Source organism: Centruroides sculpturatus, unplaced genomic scaffold, assembly GCF_000671375.1.
Source record: "Centruroides sculpturatus isolate CEXI.00-Female unplaced genomic scaffold, Cexi_2.0 scaffold970, whole genome shotgun sequence".
Taxonomy (NCBI): Eukaryota; Metazoa; Arthropoda; class Arachnida; order Scorpiones; family Buthidae; genus Centruroides; species Centruroides sculpturatus.
In genome coordinates, this window is record NW_019385159.1 from 186097 (window position 1) to 201626 (window position 15530).

Consider the following 15530-nt stretch of genomic DNA (forward strand, 5'->3'; position numbering starts at 1 on the left):
CCCACATTCTACATACTTTTATCTACTTTTCTACATAATTTTCATTTTTGTTTCAAACATTTGTCATACCGCTCAAAAATTGTTTTAATTTCGACATTAAAGAAATCTGCCGCCTGCCACTGGAAGACATTAGGCCACACTGCTTGTCTTGTATGGTACAGTGGAGTTTTCTCAAGGTCACAATAAGCATCAGAATTGATTGTTGTGCCTCTTGACATAAAATCCACTAAGAAAGTCCCTTTCTTGTCCTAAAAGACAGTTACCATGATCTTTCGTGCCGAAATCAAATAACAGATTGTATCTTATAGTCGGCAGGTGACTCACTTTTCTTAAACATTATAAACTTCTACAGTTCAGCACACAGACAGACGATACAGCTGCAAATGGCATCTAAACACGCGCAAAGCATCCTGAAAGCAGTTGCTCATGCACACTGCTGCAATCGTGCGTCATTCTTACCAGGGCCGTGCCGTGCTATGATGCAGTGATGCGGCCGCATCAGGTGGCACCGTAAGGGGGCGGCATAAGCAGCGAAATCAAAATATTATTTGAACCATTCAATAATTAAAAATTTTTATGCAACGCTTTTCTATATTGATCTATATTATTCCGATATTGATGTATATGATTAATGATTTATCGCACGCCTCTGCTTAAGTGCTTTCGGTACCCTTTGATTTCGGTTTATGGTGCAAATGCATTGTTGGAGAATGGCAGTCAAAAGGCTTTTGACAAGACAGCACAAAGCTATTGTTTTTGTTTGTAATATACCGCGCGACTCTCCTAAAAGCTGAGGCGGCAATTATCATAAAAGACAATTGCACGTGTAACATGTTGATAGTTCCGCTTTGACCTTAAATTATTGACAATATTTGGCTTTAACGTTAGTTTGTTTCTATAAGTAGCGAGTGGCTGTGCTGTGTTTAATCAGTGAATCAGATATATATCTGTATCAGTATAATATTTTTACTAGTTCATTTTTTTTGTGTTTAAGAAGTAGATCAGGTAAGAAAATTATTGTTTTTTTACAGCAATTTTAGTTACTTATTATCATTGAAAAGGATTATGTTGTGACAATAAGAACTCGAATTAAAAAGTAGCATTTGCATGAACTGGGTATATATCAGGTGTGGAACGTGTGCCTGTGTGTGATAGAGAGTTTTTAGGTAATATTGGACCACTTTTAAATTCTGTATGTGATAGAGAGAGTTGCTTAGGAAATATTTGCATTTGCTACTTTTGCGTTCGTTATTTTTTGCTCTGCTGCGGCTGTCAATTTGACAGATATTCGTTATCTTTTTACTAGCAGATGAACCCGGCGTTGCACGGGCAAAAAGTAACGATAGTGAAGATTAAGATTTTTAGATTATAGCCGATTTTACCTGTTTTCACTGGATGCAAAAATTAGGTCTCCCTCTTCCGAGATTAATTAGAGAATTTTTACATGGTCTGAAAATATGTTTGATTTTCTGCAAAAACGCAAAACACCGCATCTAAAATAGTACAGAAAGCAGAGTTCTTGATATCATTATTTTAAAGTAATTTTTATTTTCAAAGTAAAAATAGTATTCATACAATTTGTGTAGTTTTTTAAATCACAACTGAAGGTATTTTAGAGAAAAACATTTAAGGGGCGGCATTTTGAAGACTTGCATCACGCTGGGAAATTCTACGGTACGGCCCTGATTCTTACTCTCATTGACAAACGGTCCTTATTTAAAAAATAGCCCTTGTAGATTACGCTGAACAACAAAAAAAATGTTTTTGAATGTTTCCTTTATTTCATGAGTGAAATCTTACTAATTTTGGGGTGAGAAAATCAAATATGACAAAGAAAAATTTTTATTAGTTCTAGTTTCTGTGATAAAAATAGGTGGCAGTGAGTGATTTTAACAGCTTAAGAAAAAAACGACACATTTTAATTACATATGCTAACAACATTGAAAGTGCTTTTGAATTTTTTTTTTTAATTACAGTTACATTCTGAGTTCTAAATTGATGGAAGAATACCTGGCAGGTGGTTCGGTGTCAAGAGAATCATGTGGTGACTTCATGAGATTGTTTTCTTTTGGCTTGCCTCTTATAAGTGAGTTTGGTTCATCCCTACACACAGACTAGCAGTAATTTGCAAGCATTGCTTCATTTCAATGGCCCTGATATCATTATAGAAATATCCTGGTGGAATCTTTCTCCATGTTCATCACTAACAGCTCCACAACTAGGAGGGAAAAAGTCTAGGTTGGAGTGGAGAAAATGAATTTTAAAGGACATGTTGCGTCCAAATTGAAAAATACCAAACAATTTGGAATTTTTCCAGAAGTACTGTCACCGAGTGTACTTATAGTCTCTTTTGTCGCCTAAGAATCCACGAATCTCCCTTTAAGGCTTCCCAAGCTTCCTTTTCTTTTCGCTTTAAAACTTGGTCAAATGCAGGATCCTTTACAAGTTGTCAAATTTGTGGCCCAACAAAAATCGCTTCCTTAACCCAGGGATGCACAACCTTTTCTGAAGAAGGGCGAAATTAGGATTAAGTTTACTGACTGGGGGCCGGACCTCCAAGTGATTAATGCGATGTCTGATGCAATTTGCGAGATTCTTTGTTGTATCGTCATGTGGTTAAGACTGATTGTTTGAAAACACTGTCTTCTCAGGACACATCTCACTTGCGATGATAAGACACTTTTTTATCATATCGCCATCTGTGAAAGGTTTCCCATTCTTGGCTATTAAAGCAGATATTTCTAGGCTGGCTTCAACAGCCGCATCCAATTCTCCAGATTGTTTCTTGAACACATTTTGTTGGCTGATTAGTGATCGTCGTAACGATTCGATTTTCCGTTTGCGTTCCGTACCTTGCAGAAGGAAATCCTTGTGTTGGCTTTCATGATGTCGCTTCAGGTTGAATTCTTTTGGCACTGCTATTGTTCCATTGCACAAAAGGCAAATAATGCTGTTGTTCTGTTGCACAAAACAGTACTTGTTAGTCCACACTTCCACTTCTTGAAACTGATGATTCTCGCGATTGACCTTGCGTTTAATGCCCGGCGCCATACTGTTCACTCTGCAAAACAATGTCTCATTGTGCCGAAAATTCTGAGGCCCGCAACAAATCATGTTTGAGATAAGGCAAGCTAGACTACCACGTGCTTTGTTCTGTATCCACTCTGACCAAAGACTAAAGAGGCGGGGACAGAAGACTATTACGCACACGTGGCCAGGCAGGTCTTAATTCGTTCGACCCCTGTCCGGGCGTCTCCACCATTTCTCAGAATTTGTGAGTCAGATCGTCAACATGCCAGGTGCAGGACACTAATCCATCATAAATGTGGTTACCATTCTTACCTAAATTATATTTATGGCCCGTCAGTTTTACCCCCGTGTTCAGAAATGAATCAAAAGTGATTAACACAGTGCAGTGGAAAATCTGAATATTTTAAATATAATTATTAAAATTGCGATATCTCGTTTCAAATTGGCGCTAGAATCAATCTGTTTTTTTTTTTTTCCTAAATATATCACAGTTTACGACTGTTAAATTTCAAATAAAATAAAAATTAAAAATAATAATTTAATTTTAAATTTACGAAAAAAAGAATGTAAAAATAAAAGTAAATAAAAAGTTCCAATTAATTTACTACTTAAATAACCTAAATATATCTGTTTTCTTTCAAACAAAAAAAACCGCAGCTTTCTAGCTACACGGAATCATTTTACAACCCTCTTTGTTGACAAGTTTATGGCTTGACGCGGTTTGTAATAATTATTAAATCCAAAATATTTTAATGCAAATGGCTTCCTTTTAGTCGTAATGACTCTATTCCAACTACAGTATTAATTTTCTTGGTCCAACTTAATAATAATAAATTTGATGTGAAAATTTTTTTTCTATTCTTTGTCTTTGGAGAGGTATTGTTGTAAATTATTGGTTTTATAGCTTTTTGTACATTCCTTTTTGAACTCTGGTTAGTTTTTTTCTAGTTTGAATGACATTAGGTTGATGAATAAGCGTCTTTTCAGAAAAGATTGATTCAAATTTGACTATACCAATTAGAATCTAGAATGTAAACAAATGCTAAAAAATCGTTAGTTTCATGGTTTTTCAGTGCTATTTTCACTTATTTTTGTTATTTGACGCTATTTAGACGAACAAGCAAGTTTTCCGAAGCATAAAATTGAAAATTTCCCGCCAAAATAGAAACTTCTAATAACATCGGAAATGACGTTCTAACATCATTTTATTCTATTTGATTCTTCGAAAAATCGTTATAAACTATGTATTAAACTTAAAATATTCGATATCTAAGCCAGAAAGTGTTAGCTAGAAATAGACTTATTTATAGAATAACCCCCCATTTCTCACCTCAGGGAAAATCATGAAACAATTGGGTGCTAATGACTTTGTGAAAGGGAAAAAGTTCTACACTTAGAAACTTCGAAAGAAGGGATTTGGCCTGTACTGTCCGTGGGCCGCAGGTTGTGCACCCCTGCTTAACCCTTGCATCACTCAATCTAGGAAAGTTGTCTTATAAGTACTTAAATGCCTGTCTTTCATTGTTCATACCTTTGACAAAAGTTTTTATTAAACCAAGCTTGAAATGAAGGAATGGAAGAAGAACATATTTTGGGTCCACGAGAGGCTCGGCAACGACATTTTTCTTGGTAGAGTCAAGATTTCTTGCATGCCAGTCTGCTTGAATGTAATGTGATTTCCTATCCCTACTGTCCCACATACATAAAAAGCAACAGTATTTAGTGTACCCCAGTTGCATTCCTAAGAGTACATCAATGACTGTGGTGATCAATGATCACCACAGATTTTTCACTTGTGTTCAGCATATTTGATTGAGTCAAGGAGAGCTTTCATGTTTGCATATGTCTCCACCATGTGAACAGCATGACCAACAGGAATAGAAGGAAGATGGTTGCCATTGTGAAGTAATACAGCTTTCAAACTAAACTTGGAGGAGTCTATGAGTAGCCTCCATTCACTTGGATTATGGTTCAAACATTTCATCAAGCTATTAGCGTCGCAGTAAACAACCAGATTGTTTTCCTTCTCAAAAAAAGGAAGCAGATTTCTCTGACATTCTTTGTACTGTGAGACATTGACATCACATTGGAGAAGATTCCATTGCTGTAGTCTTGACCCTAGAACAGGGGTGGCCAACAGTTTTTGCCCCCAGGCTGAATTGAAAAGAAAACTTTTTCCATGGGCTGAATCAGAGGCTGCCTTAGGAAGATTTTGAGGTGGTGCAAGATGTCATTGTGGTGTCACCCATAGAGACTGAATTGTAGATAGAGATTACGGATACATTTTTCACATTATCAGGCTTTATTAACATTCTAAGGTGTGTTTCAAATTTATACGGACACGAAAAAATTAAAGTGAAACCCAAATTTGCTGCATTAAGTGACAAATGTTTTATTAAAAATAACATGGATTTACATGTTTCCACACTGCAAAATAAGAATTTTTATCAAACATTAACATTTTGTCACTGAAAATAATATTTTTGAAAATTTTGTACAAAAAAACTGTTACATGTTTATCTGGACAAGTTTCAAATTGCAAAGTTTTCTTACAATTTAATGGCAATGTAACCACCATTTAACTTAATTACATTAAATACTCGATTAGGCATTGTTTCAATTAGATTCTGAAGGAATTCAATCTTAAGTTTATTCCAAGTATCTGAAATTGCTGCCTCCAAATCACGAATTGTGGGAAACTGCTTTCCATTGGCATAAACTGTACGAACCATCATCCTCCAAAGATTTTCCATTGGATTCAGGTCAGGGCCTTTAGCAGGCCATGTCCTGCTAAAGATTAATATTTTTACGTTTAAATCACGGCATGCACAGGGGCATTGTTTTGTTGAAATATCCAATTTGCTCCAGCTTCCAATAAACGATCTTCAAGCATGCCTTGATGCTTCTCTGAATTCATTCTTTGAGTTATAAATGCAAAATTTGTGGTTCCATTGAATCCAAACGCACCCCACACTATTATTTATCCCACACCCATTTGGCGTTTTGAAAATATTTGTTTTTCGGTTCTTAAATCATGCCAATAATACTTTCAACCGTCTGGACTATCTAAGATGAATTGTTTTTCATCACTGAACAAAACTTCAATCAATTCTTTGGACTATGTCATGTGTTTTTGTGCCCAATCAAGTCTGTCACTTTTGTGCTTTAATGAAAGTGCTTTTGTGCTTTAATGAATTATAGCTTTTTTCCTGAAAGTGCTTTAATGAAAGTCACTTTCGTGCTTTAATGAATTATAGCTTTTTTCCTGAATTTTAACGTTGGAGATTTTTTAAAACTCTCCACACTGTTGTGCTGCTACAAGATAAGTCTAATTCTTGTTTTATTTTTCTTACTGATGTTTGTTTTGTGGAGCAAACCTTGATGATTTGTCTTTAATCTCGAGGTATAAGCTTGGGTTTTGGACCTGTCTTGAATTTTGGTACATCCTAGCCACGTCTTTTTGATAAATAATCACCAACAGTTAATTTTGGATGATTTATATACGCTGCAATTTCTCTTATTGACTTGTGATTTATAGGCATTAATCTGCTCTTTTTCATAATCAGATAAATTCTTTGTTCTACCCATTTTAGAACGTTGAACAACATAAAGAATTTGTATTACAATTAGATATGTTAGCTGATTTGCATATTTCAATGCTTGAAACTAAACAATATTCTATTTAAGTCATGAAATGAGTGCCTGTCTGGATTAATATGTAACAGTTTTTTTGTACAAAATTTTCAAAAATATTATTTTCAGTGACAAAATGTTAATGTTTGATTAAAATTCTTATTTTGCAGTGTGGAAACATGTAAATCCATGTTATTTTTAATAAAACATTTGTCACTTAATGCAGCAAATTTTTTCACTTTAATTTTTTCGTGTCCATATAAATTTGAAACACACCTTACACTGTACTTACAACAAGGTTTGTAATGGAGGGTTAACTCTAAATGCACAGTGAGTTGTTGATTTTTTTTTAGGTGTCAGAATTTTTCATTGAGCTATTCGGACTTCAGTAGCTAATATTGGAAGATTGATCTCAGGCCACATAAATTCATTAGACGGTCGTATGTTGGCCATGCCTGCCCTAGAAGTTCCGCCGTATTCTTTGACAAGTCTAGGTCTCAAATGAGATCACTCGATTCCACTTGACTCAGTCTGTGTGGTGTATCATCTTTTATCAATACCTCAAAATTAGGGAATATGGAAGGCTTGTTGGGTTCTTCTTCTCCCACACTTTCTTCATTTTCTACTTAAAGCTCATAATGTTGGGATGGAGTAGGAACTGGTAAACTATCTGAATGTGGAATAGGTCAAATAGCAGATGGAAGATTTGGGTATTGAACTGTTTCTTTTTTATTCATTGATAATCCTGCCTTTATAGGTGGAGTTAAGCAGAAATAGCAGTCATCTGTATGGTTTGTAGGCTCCCACCAAACCATAGGCACAGCAAAAGTCATAGATCACTTTTTTGAAAAATAAACTACACTGATATAAATCCAGCAAAATTTAATAAAATAATAACATTTTCAATCGTTTTTCAACAATCATCTTCAGTTACCAAAAATAGAACATTAAATATAGAACATAAAATGCGTTCAAAATAAATACAAAAATAAAAATTAACGGAAAATGCCCTAGTGGACGAACTAATTAAAAATTAACAAATAAACTAAATAAATAGTGAAAAATTAATAATTATAAAAGGATCTCCACGCAGTGGACAATGAGTCAGCGTCTATATGGTTTATACAACTGGTTTTCATGTGCGCTTTATAGATTTCCAATCTCTCTAGATGTTTGATCGTTTGCCGATTAGTTGTCGTTTTTATAATCGATGCTTGATCCCATTGCACATTTATATCTTGTTGTTTTGCGTATGATGCTAACACAGTGTTATCAAGGTTCTTATCGATTGTGTATTTATGTTTTTTGAGCCTTTTCTTTAGACCGCGCATCGTCGCACCCACGTAAACTAGCCTGGAATCGAACCGTTGATCATGTAAAGGCACCGAATATATACCAGTTGTTGAATTCCGATCCTCTTTCATTTTGTCGTTTCTCAATAGTTTGAAAATAGTGGGATTGCGCTGGTATACAATGTGTAAGTTATTAGACTTGGCAGTAGATCTGTGTATCAGTTCATCCTTCCAATCCACTGCACGGCATTCTCCCAGGATTAACCATAATAAACGAATAGTGCTTAATTACGTCCCATTTTTGAACAAGATACACAGATCTACTGCCAAGTCTAATAACTTACACATTGTATACCAGCGCAATCCCACTATTTTCAAACTATTGAGAAACGACAAAATGAAAGAGGATCGGAATTCAACAACTGGTATATATTCGGTGCCTTTACATGATCAACAGTTCGATTCCAGGCTAGTTTAAGTGGGTGCGACGATGCGCGGTCTAAAGAAAAGGCTCAAAAAACATAAATACACAATCGATAAGAACCTTGATAACACTGTGTTAGCATCGTACGCAAAACAACAAGATATAAATGTGCAATGGGATCAAGCATTGATTATAAAAACGACAACTAATCGGCAAACGATCAAACATCTAGAGAGATTGGAAATCTATAAAGCGCACATGAAAACCAGTTGTATAAACCATAGAGACGCTGACTCATTGTCCACTGCGTGGAGATCCTTTTATAATTATTAATTTTTCACTATTTTATTTAGTTTATTTGTTAATTTTTAATTAGTTCGTCCACTAGGGCGTTTTCCGTTAATTTTTATTTTTGTATTTATTTTGAACGCATTTTATGTTCTATATTTAATGTTCTATTTTTGGTAACTGAAGATGATCGTTGAAAAACGATTGAAAACGTTATTATTTTATTAAATTTTGCTGGATTTATATCAGTGTAGTTTATTTTTCAACTTATTCTACTTCCAGTACGTATTGGTTACAGATCACTTTTTTATTTTTCAGCCATTCTCGTAGTATAACTGAACAAGAGTTGCAACATATATGTAGAGCCAGTGGTGATATTCAGCGGGTTCGCACAGGTTCGGTCGAACCCGTTGTTAACATTTTCAAAGTTTTCCGAACCTTGTTAAACACATGTAACATTTCTCAATGGTTTTGATTCTTTAAAAATATTAAAATATACATATTATACTCTGTAACACTACTAAACTAGAGCCTTTCGATGCACCATTTGAGCAAAAAAAAATTGTTAAGGAAAAATTTTCTGTTAGCGAATCGTTTGTTAAATATTTCGAATGTCATTACTGTGTAGAGCCTATGACTTATTCTGGTCCCTTACCTTCATACCAAAATAATGGTGATAGGCAGTTTTCACAAGAGGTGTCAGATTGCATTTCTGTGACGAAAATGTTATTTCACTACAAATATAACAAAAATTGTTCATTAAATTTACACATGTTTATGGCATTTTGGAATAACCAGTATTACACTTCAAAAGTACTCCATAACCAGGAATCTGCAAAAAGAAAAACAAAAGCAATATTAAACTCAGAGTCATAGCTACATTTATTATGTTTATAACCTACAAACATGGATAATGTTGTGCTATGTCAGTTGAGGTGTGACAACTCCCAAAAAATAAATTTTCCCCAAAATACAAATGACATGTCACTGTATCTCCAAAGCAAGAGCTAATTGGTTATTTTTATGGTGATTTTTGAATTCAGCAGATGGAAATACATAAGAATACGCTAATTTTCAGCTCAAAACATTTTCATTGTTGTGCAGTGTTATTGGTAAATTTGACTCGTGAAAGTAGATCCACATCTGCTATAAAGTTGGCTAAGCATGCAATAGAACAATGGTTCCCAATTAGTGATACGCGTACCCCCCAGGGTACGTGAAATTGCATGAAGGGGTACATGCGACAACCTAAAATTGGTCGATTTAAAATTTAAATGCATGAGATAAAGCAATCAAAAAAATAATGGGTAGACCATCAAAAATTTGGCAATTTACAACATGATGTCAAATGCACAAATTTGTTTATTTATAACTAAAAATATTCTCGAAATTTCATCAAAAAATGCATTTGTGACAATACCTAAATGAAATTCTTGTGCAAGAAACAAAAATTGTACAGTTCACACAATTTGTGTTAATTGTACAATTATAATTATTATTTGTCAGTGAAGTGGCAATAAAATATTTTCTACCATTTTGCACGACATACCTCTGTGAGAGTGGATTTTTGGCCAAGAGAAACACAAAAACTAAACATCATCACCGACTTCGACTCGAAGACGACTCGAGACTGAAGCTGACCAAAAAGCAACCAGATTTTACAAAGTTGTACAAAGAAACTCGTGCACATTTGTCACATTAAAATTAAATAACCTTATGTTATTTTCATTATTATTAGAATTGTATTTTAAAGGTAATAAATGTAAAAAAAAAAACTTATTCTATTTATCATTTGCGTTTAACCCACAGCTTTGCCCGCATTATATCGAATTTTCTCGTGGGAGTAAGATATTTTCTCGCAGTAAAATGTAGCCTATGTCCATCTCCAACATGTAAGCTATCTCTGTGCCAATTTTTATTAAAACCTGTTTGGCGGTTTAGACGTGAAAAGGTAACAGACAGACACCAGACAGAATTACCTTCGAATTTATAATATTAGTATGGATTAATATGAATTTCTGCTATAAGAGGTATGCGAGTTTGAGCTTTTTCTTGAAGTGGTAAGCAGGAAAAACTAATTGGGAACCACTGCAATAGAATATCGTTTAAATAGTTTAATATGTGAATTTTATGATTTAGAAACTGTACATATCTTGATAATATTTTATGTTAAGATTTATTGTCTATAATTATTCTGATCTTAATTTGTTACATTTATATTTACCTTGCAATGTAATTATTATTTTTTTTTCTGTTCTCAGTAAGCGAAATTATACAAATCCTTTCTCATTTAGATTAAAATTTATTTATGGATTTAAAATCACAAAGTACATGTTATGAGATATTCATCTTTGCTGAAGTAATTTATTATAGTATTAATTATCACATTTTTTTCTAGTTAAAAAATATTGTGGAAGCCAAGAGTATTTTCCAACAAGTTGCCTGTGCCTTGGCTGTGGCCGAGGAGGCCATAGAATTCGAACATAGAGATCTGCACTGGGGTAACATCTTGATAGCTCCCACGATACAGACGACGATAGATTACGTCCTGAGGGATGACAGATTTACCATGACGACTTCTGGTATATTAGTTACCATCATTGATTTTACTCTTTCCTATCTGAGAAAAGGTAAATATAGTTTTATTATGATAACAGTTATAATTTCTCAGAAGAAAATTCAAAACATGTTATTTAGATAAAGAAATTGAGTCTTTCTTAAAAGAGTTACATCAATTTATTTCAAAATTACAAATTGGTAATTCTAATATAATTTTGTGAAATATGTAATCAATTTAAATGTACATAAAGAAAGTAATATAATATTTAGTTGTTTGTTTTACATTTTTAACAGTATGCAAGATAACATTGTATATGAATGTAACATTCTTACGTCATAATTAAATATTGCATTTATGAGTGAATTGTTGTTATTGAATGACTTTCACCTGGTAAATATCAACTGACTTATGAAAAGTAGTAGTAATTTTTAAATTTTGTATTATTTTAAGTTTATAAAACACTATATTCAATAACAAAATATTGATAGATTAAACTAGTTTGTCAGTTAATATTAAAGTTAAAACACTCAAAATGTGTCAATAGAAGACAAAAAGGAAGTCTGGAACTTTATTTAACTTATAGACATTCATTTAAAAGCTCTGACAGTAAAGTTTTTAACTTTTACATATACATTATACAATAATCATCAGCAATAACAAGATGACTCTCTTTTTGCATGTGATTTTTGTTAAAAATTGGCAATGCAATTCATTGAATTAATAATTTTTAAATGAATTAATTTGATAAAATACTCTTGATGATTGTCTATTGAGCTGAAAATCACATACTTTCACATGTGTGAGAACCGAGGGGGTTAGTTGTCCCCACTTATCGGCGGCTCTGTCAGATGATGGCTTTTAGGAGGCAAAATGAAATGAGTTGGGAGGTTAATGGGTAAGTTGACAGGTTCCCATATAAATACACAGGTTGAACAAGAATAACACATTTAATAAACAACTATAAAATTGTACATATCAAAGGCGAAAGAGAAGAGCTACAAAAATTCTATTCGACGTCACGACAATGATTCGTCTTTCTTATGGAACATCTGATTTCTATTCTCTAAGTTAAATTAAGAGACGAGAGAGAGACTTCTCAGAGAGAGAGTATACAAATAGATATCTAAAAAACATACCTCTAAGTTCCCGATTCATAATATGGGTCATTGGTAAAAACTTTCCTGGATCGTCACGGCAGTTATGGCAAGGTAGCGACGGATAGGGTGGCGGTATGAGTCAGTTGATGTGGCAGTTGATGTCTGCCCTGGAGATGTTTGCCTTGTGGACTGCATCCAAGCCCTCTTTATACTATTTTTGAGGGGTGAGAACTATGACATCATTAATGATTTATATGCACACCTGTTAGTGTGTTGATGTCTGGATCTAGCTAGTATGGACCACTGGCACAGAGAAGTTTGTTTAATTTATTGATATTGGCGTCTAGAAGATATGATTTTATAATATAAATTTCTGTAGTTTGATGGCTCTCATCCATAAATTAACATTCAGCTGACAATACTTCCTGTAAACTGGTCAACAATCTAGATATTGTTTATATCAAACGTCACGTTTGACTACGAACGAGGCGATTTATTGCTATAACCACGTGTCACGTGCAATCAAAGAGGGGATAGGAAACATCTCTTATTCTTGTCTTGTTGATATTAATGTCTATAGAATTACCATTAAACAAATGGAGGAGATTTCTTTTATTGATATATTAACAATTTTTTTCGAGGAGATCGTCTCGATCATCGACTACAGAAGGCCCCCTTTTTCCCTTTACACCTAATCACGAGGTTTATTAGAGGGGTGATACTGTTCTAAAACAAAAGGGTTTTGGACCTTCACACATGTAAATAAATCAGAGACTGTGAATATTTTAACCTTACTGCTGAACAATGTTCTTTAAATTAGGGCTTGAAAATAACCAGAAAATGTGTAGTTATGGCCAGTTTTATTAGGGTCATTTTTTACAAATTATATGAACAGTTTTAACCTATTTAATAACAGAAAACAAAAATAATTCTTTTGTATAAATTTGAAGTCTAAAACTTCATTTTTTTAATAAAGGAAAGTGTAAGTCTTTTTAAAATGGATTTTTAAAACATGGAGTACATCAGATGTTTTATTTCAGCACTTCCCAACGAGGGAGGTACTGGTATGTGAAAAAAAAATTAATAATGGCAGATGTAGGATACTATAAGAACATTTGGATTCTGCATTGAAGCCTTTGGCGATGTTGCAGTATTTGATGCCTTGTTTAAGTAAAAACATAATTATATTTTTATTACATTTATCTGTGTCCTTCTCTCCAATGCTTTTCGATTTAAAAAAAACTTTTTTACATGTAATTGTACGGCTCTGTATAATTGACCAAAGTCGCCACTATTTGTATAACACAAAATAAAACTTAGGAAAATGGGGTGCCAAGGAGTGCACAACTCAAAAAAGGTTGGGAGCTGCAAATTTATCTGATGAACTTGATCTGTTTTATTTCTGAGAAGTAAGCCATGTCTGAAAAGACACTTTCTACCTCTATGCTAGTTGCTTTTATGGTCAATTTAGCTTTGTGCATCTTCTCCATTTTCACTTCTGAACAGGCAGGTTCAAAATCTGTTCATTATCTCATGGCCTAAGCTTTTATTCTCATTAGGTTCAGCGTAAAGTTTCAACACAGTTTTTAGTCATCTGTTGGAGTAAATGAGGAAAAGACTCAGTCTTCAAAAGTGAATCTTTTTTTTATTTATCCCAACAAATAGCATGCTAGAGTAACAGCTTTATTTTGATGTCTTAGTGACCGGGGTTTCAAAAGATGCTGTTGTAACCGAAGAGCTTTCAAATTTTCCTTACTTTCAAGCTTTGATAATTTGAATTTTTTTTACGAGAAATGTATAATTTATTGTGAGCTCTAGTATACTTTTGTGTATGTTATGTTGTTGAGTTTACTGATAAGATATTCACTGTTCGATTTAGCTGTGTAGGTTGTTTTAGTCTGCATGTGTGTCACAATGTAATTCAATCTTAAGGTTGGACTGTCTAATCTCAATATATTTAATTTTTGAGAAAGAAATTATTAAAAATAATTTTAATATTGATTATCACTTGCTTGATTTTGCAAGAAATTAAAAATGTATTTCATTCAGTAAAAATTTCAGAAAATGACATTAAATAGTTTTGAAGGAAAAATAGTTAATAGTTGATAATTGAATTATTTTTTGTTATTTTCTTCTAGATGGATGCACAATATTCACCAACTTAGCTGATGATGATTCTTTGTTTACGGGAGAAGGAGATTATCAGTTTGATATATACAGGTTAATGAAAGAAAACAATGGGTAAGGTTTTAATATATTTACATTTAAACTATGAACAATAACTGACATACAATCGCTTTGTATAGAAACAAATGGGACACATTTAGTCCATACAGTAATGTCCTGTGGTTGCATTATCTTTTGGAAAAACTTCTTAAAGAGAAGACATATCGCAACATGAAATCCCATAAATCTGTACGGATTCAATTGCAAAAATGGCAGAAGTGCATTTTAAAATATAGATCGGCCACAGACTTTGTCACAAATTCAGACTTTTTGAAGGTTATAGAAAAATAAAAGTATCGTTAAAATTTGTCTGTGTGTAGAAAAGTGTAAAATACCTGATCTAGAATTGAATGTAAAATATTTTTGATAAAATAAATTTATTTATTTTTGAGAGTTATTTTCTTACAACATTCATACATTTCTTAGAGAGATATTTCATAGAATTCATTTTGTTGTGAGATCCCAGCAGTGACCTTCTATTGTTACCACAGAAAAAGTCTAGTGTTACAACAAAAGGGTATCACATTAATAGCAACAATTAACTACTAAACATCCACACACAATATATTCCTGTGTGAAGCTTGACAGTTTATCACTGAAATGGACTGGGCATTGGATAATTATTTCATTAGCATGTCCTAATGAAAGGACCAGAATTTGCAGTGGGGAATTTACAGTCTTCTGGTGAGAAGTTTAATGTTTGAGGTTCGGACAGAGAACAGGTAAAGAGAAGTGACTGGCGGGAGTGCTTAATCCAGTTAATGGGCTACCTTCGAGCATGGACAGTTGAAAGTGGAATTCACTTACAACTGTCTATTTGTAAAGATGATCCATTAACTGGATCCAGAAATGTTAGTATTATTTAAACTTTACCCACTGTTAAAGATGTATTGATGCTGAGTAAGCATAGTGGTTAGTTCAGCCTTAGCATTCTTTTCCTGATTGATTTCTTCTTTTCACATCTACTTTCCCTTACAATA

The 15530-nt window shown here is 33.5% G+C and overlaps 1 protein-coding gene across 1 annotated transcript in view; it reads left to right on the forward strand.

Moving 5' to 3' along the window:
- LOC111635589 (uncharacterized protein PF11_0213-like) overlaps window positions 1-15212 on the forward strand; it is a 90847-nt gene extending 75635 nt beyond the window's left edge. Inside the window, exons 9-11 of the mRNA XM_023380591.1 lie at window positions 11066-11297; window positions 14463-14565; window positions 14631-15212. Coding sequence (XP_023236359.1) covers window positions 11066-11297; window positions 14463-14565; window positions 14631-14841 — 546 coding nt within the window. The 3' untranslated portion in view covers window positions 14842-15212. The remainder of the gene's footprint in view (window positions 1-11065; window positions 11298-14462; window positions 14566-14630) is intronic.
- The last annotated feature ends 318 nt before the right edge of the window (window positions 15213-15530 follow it).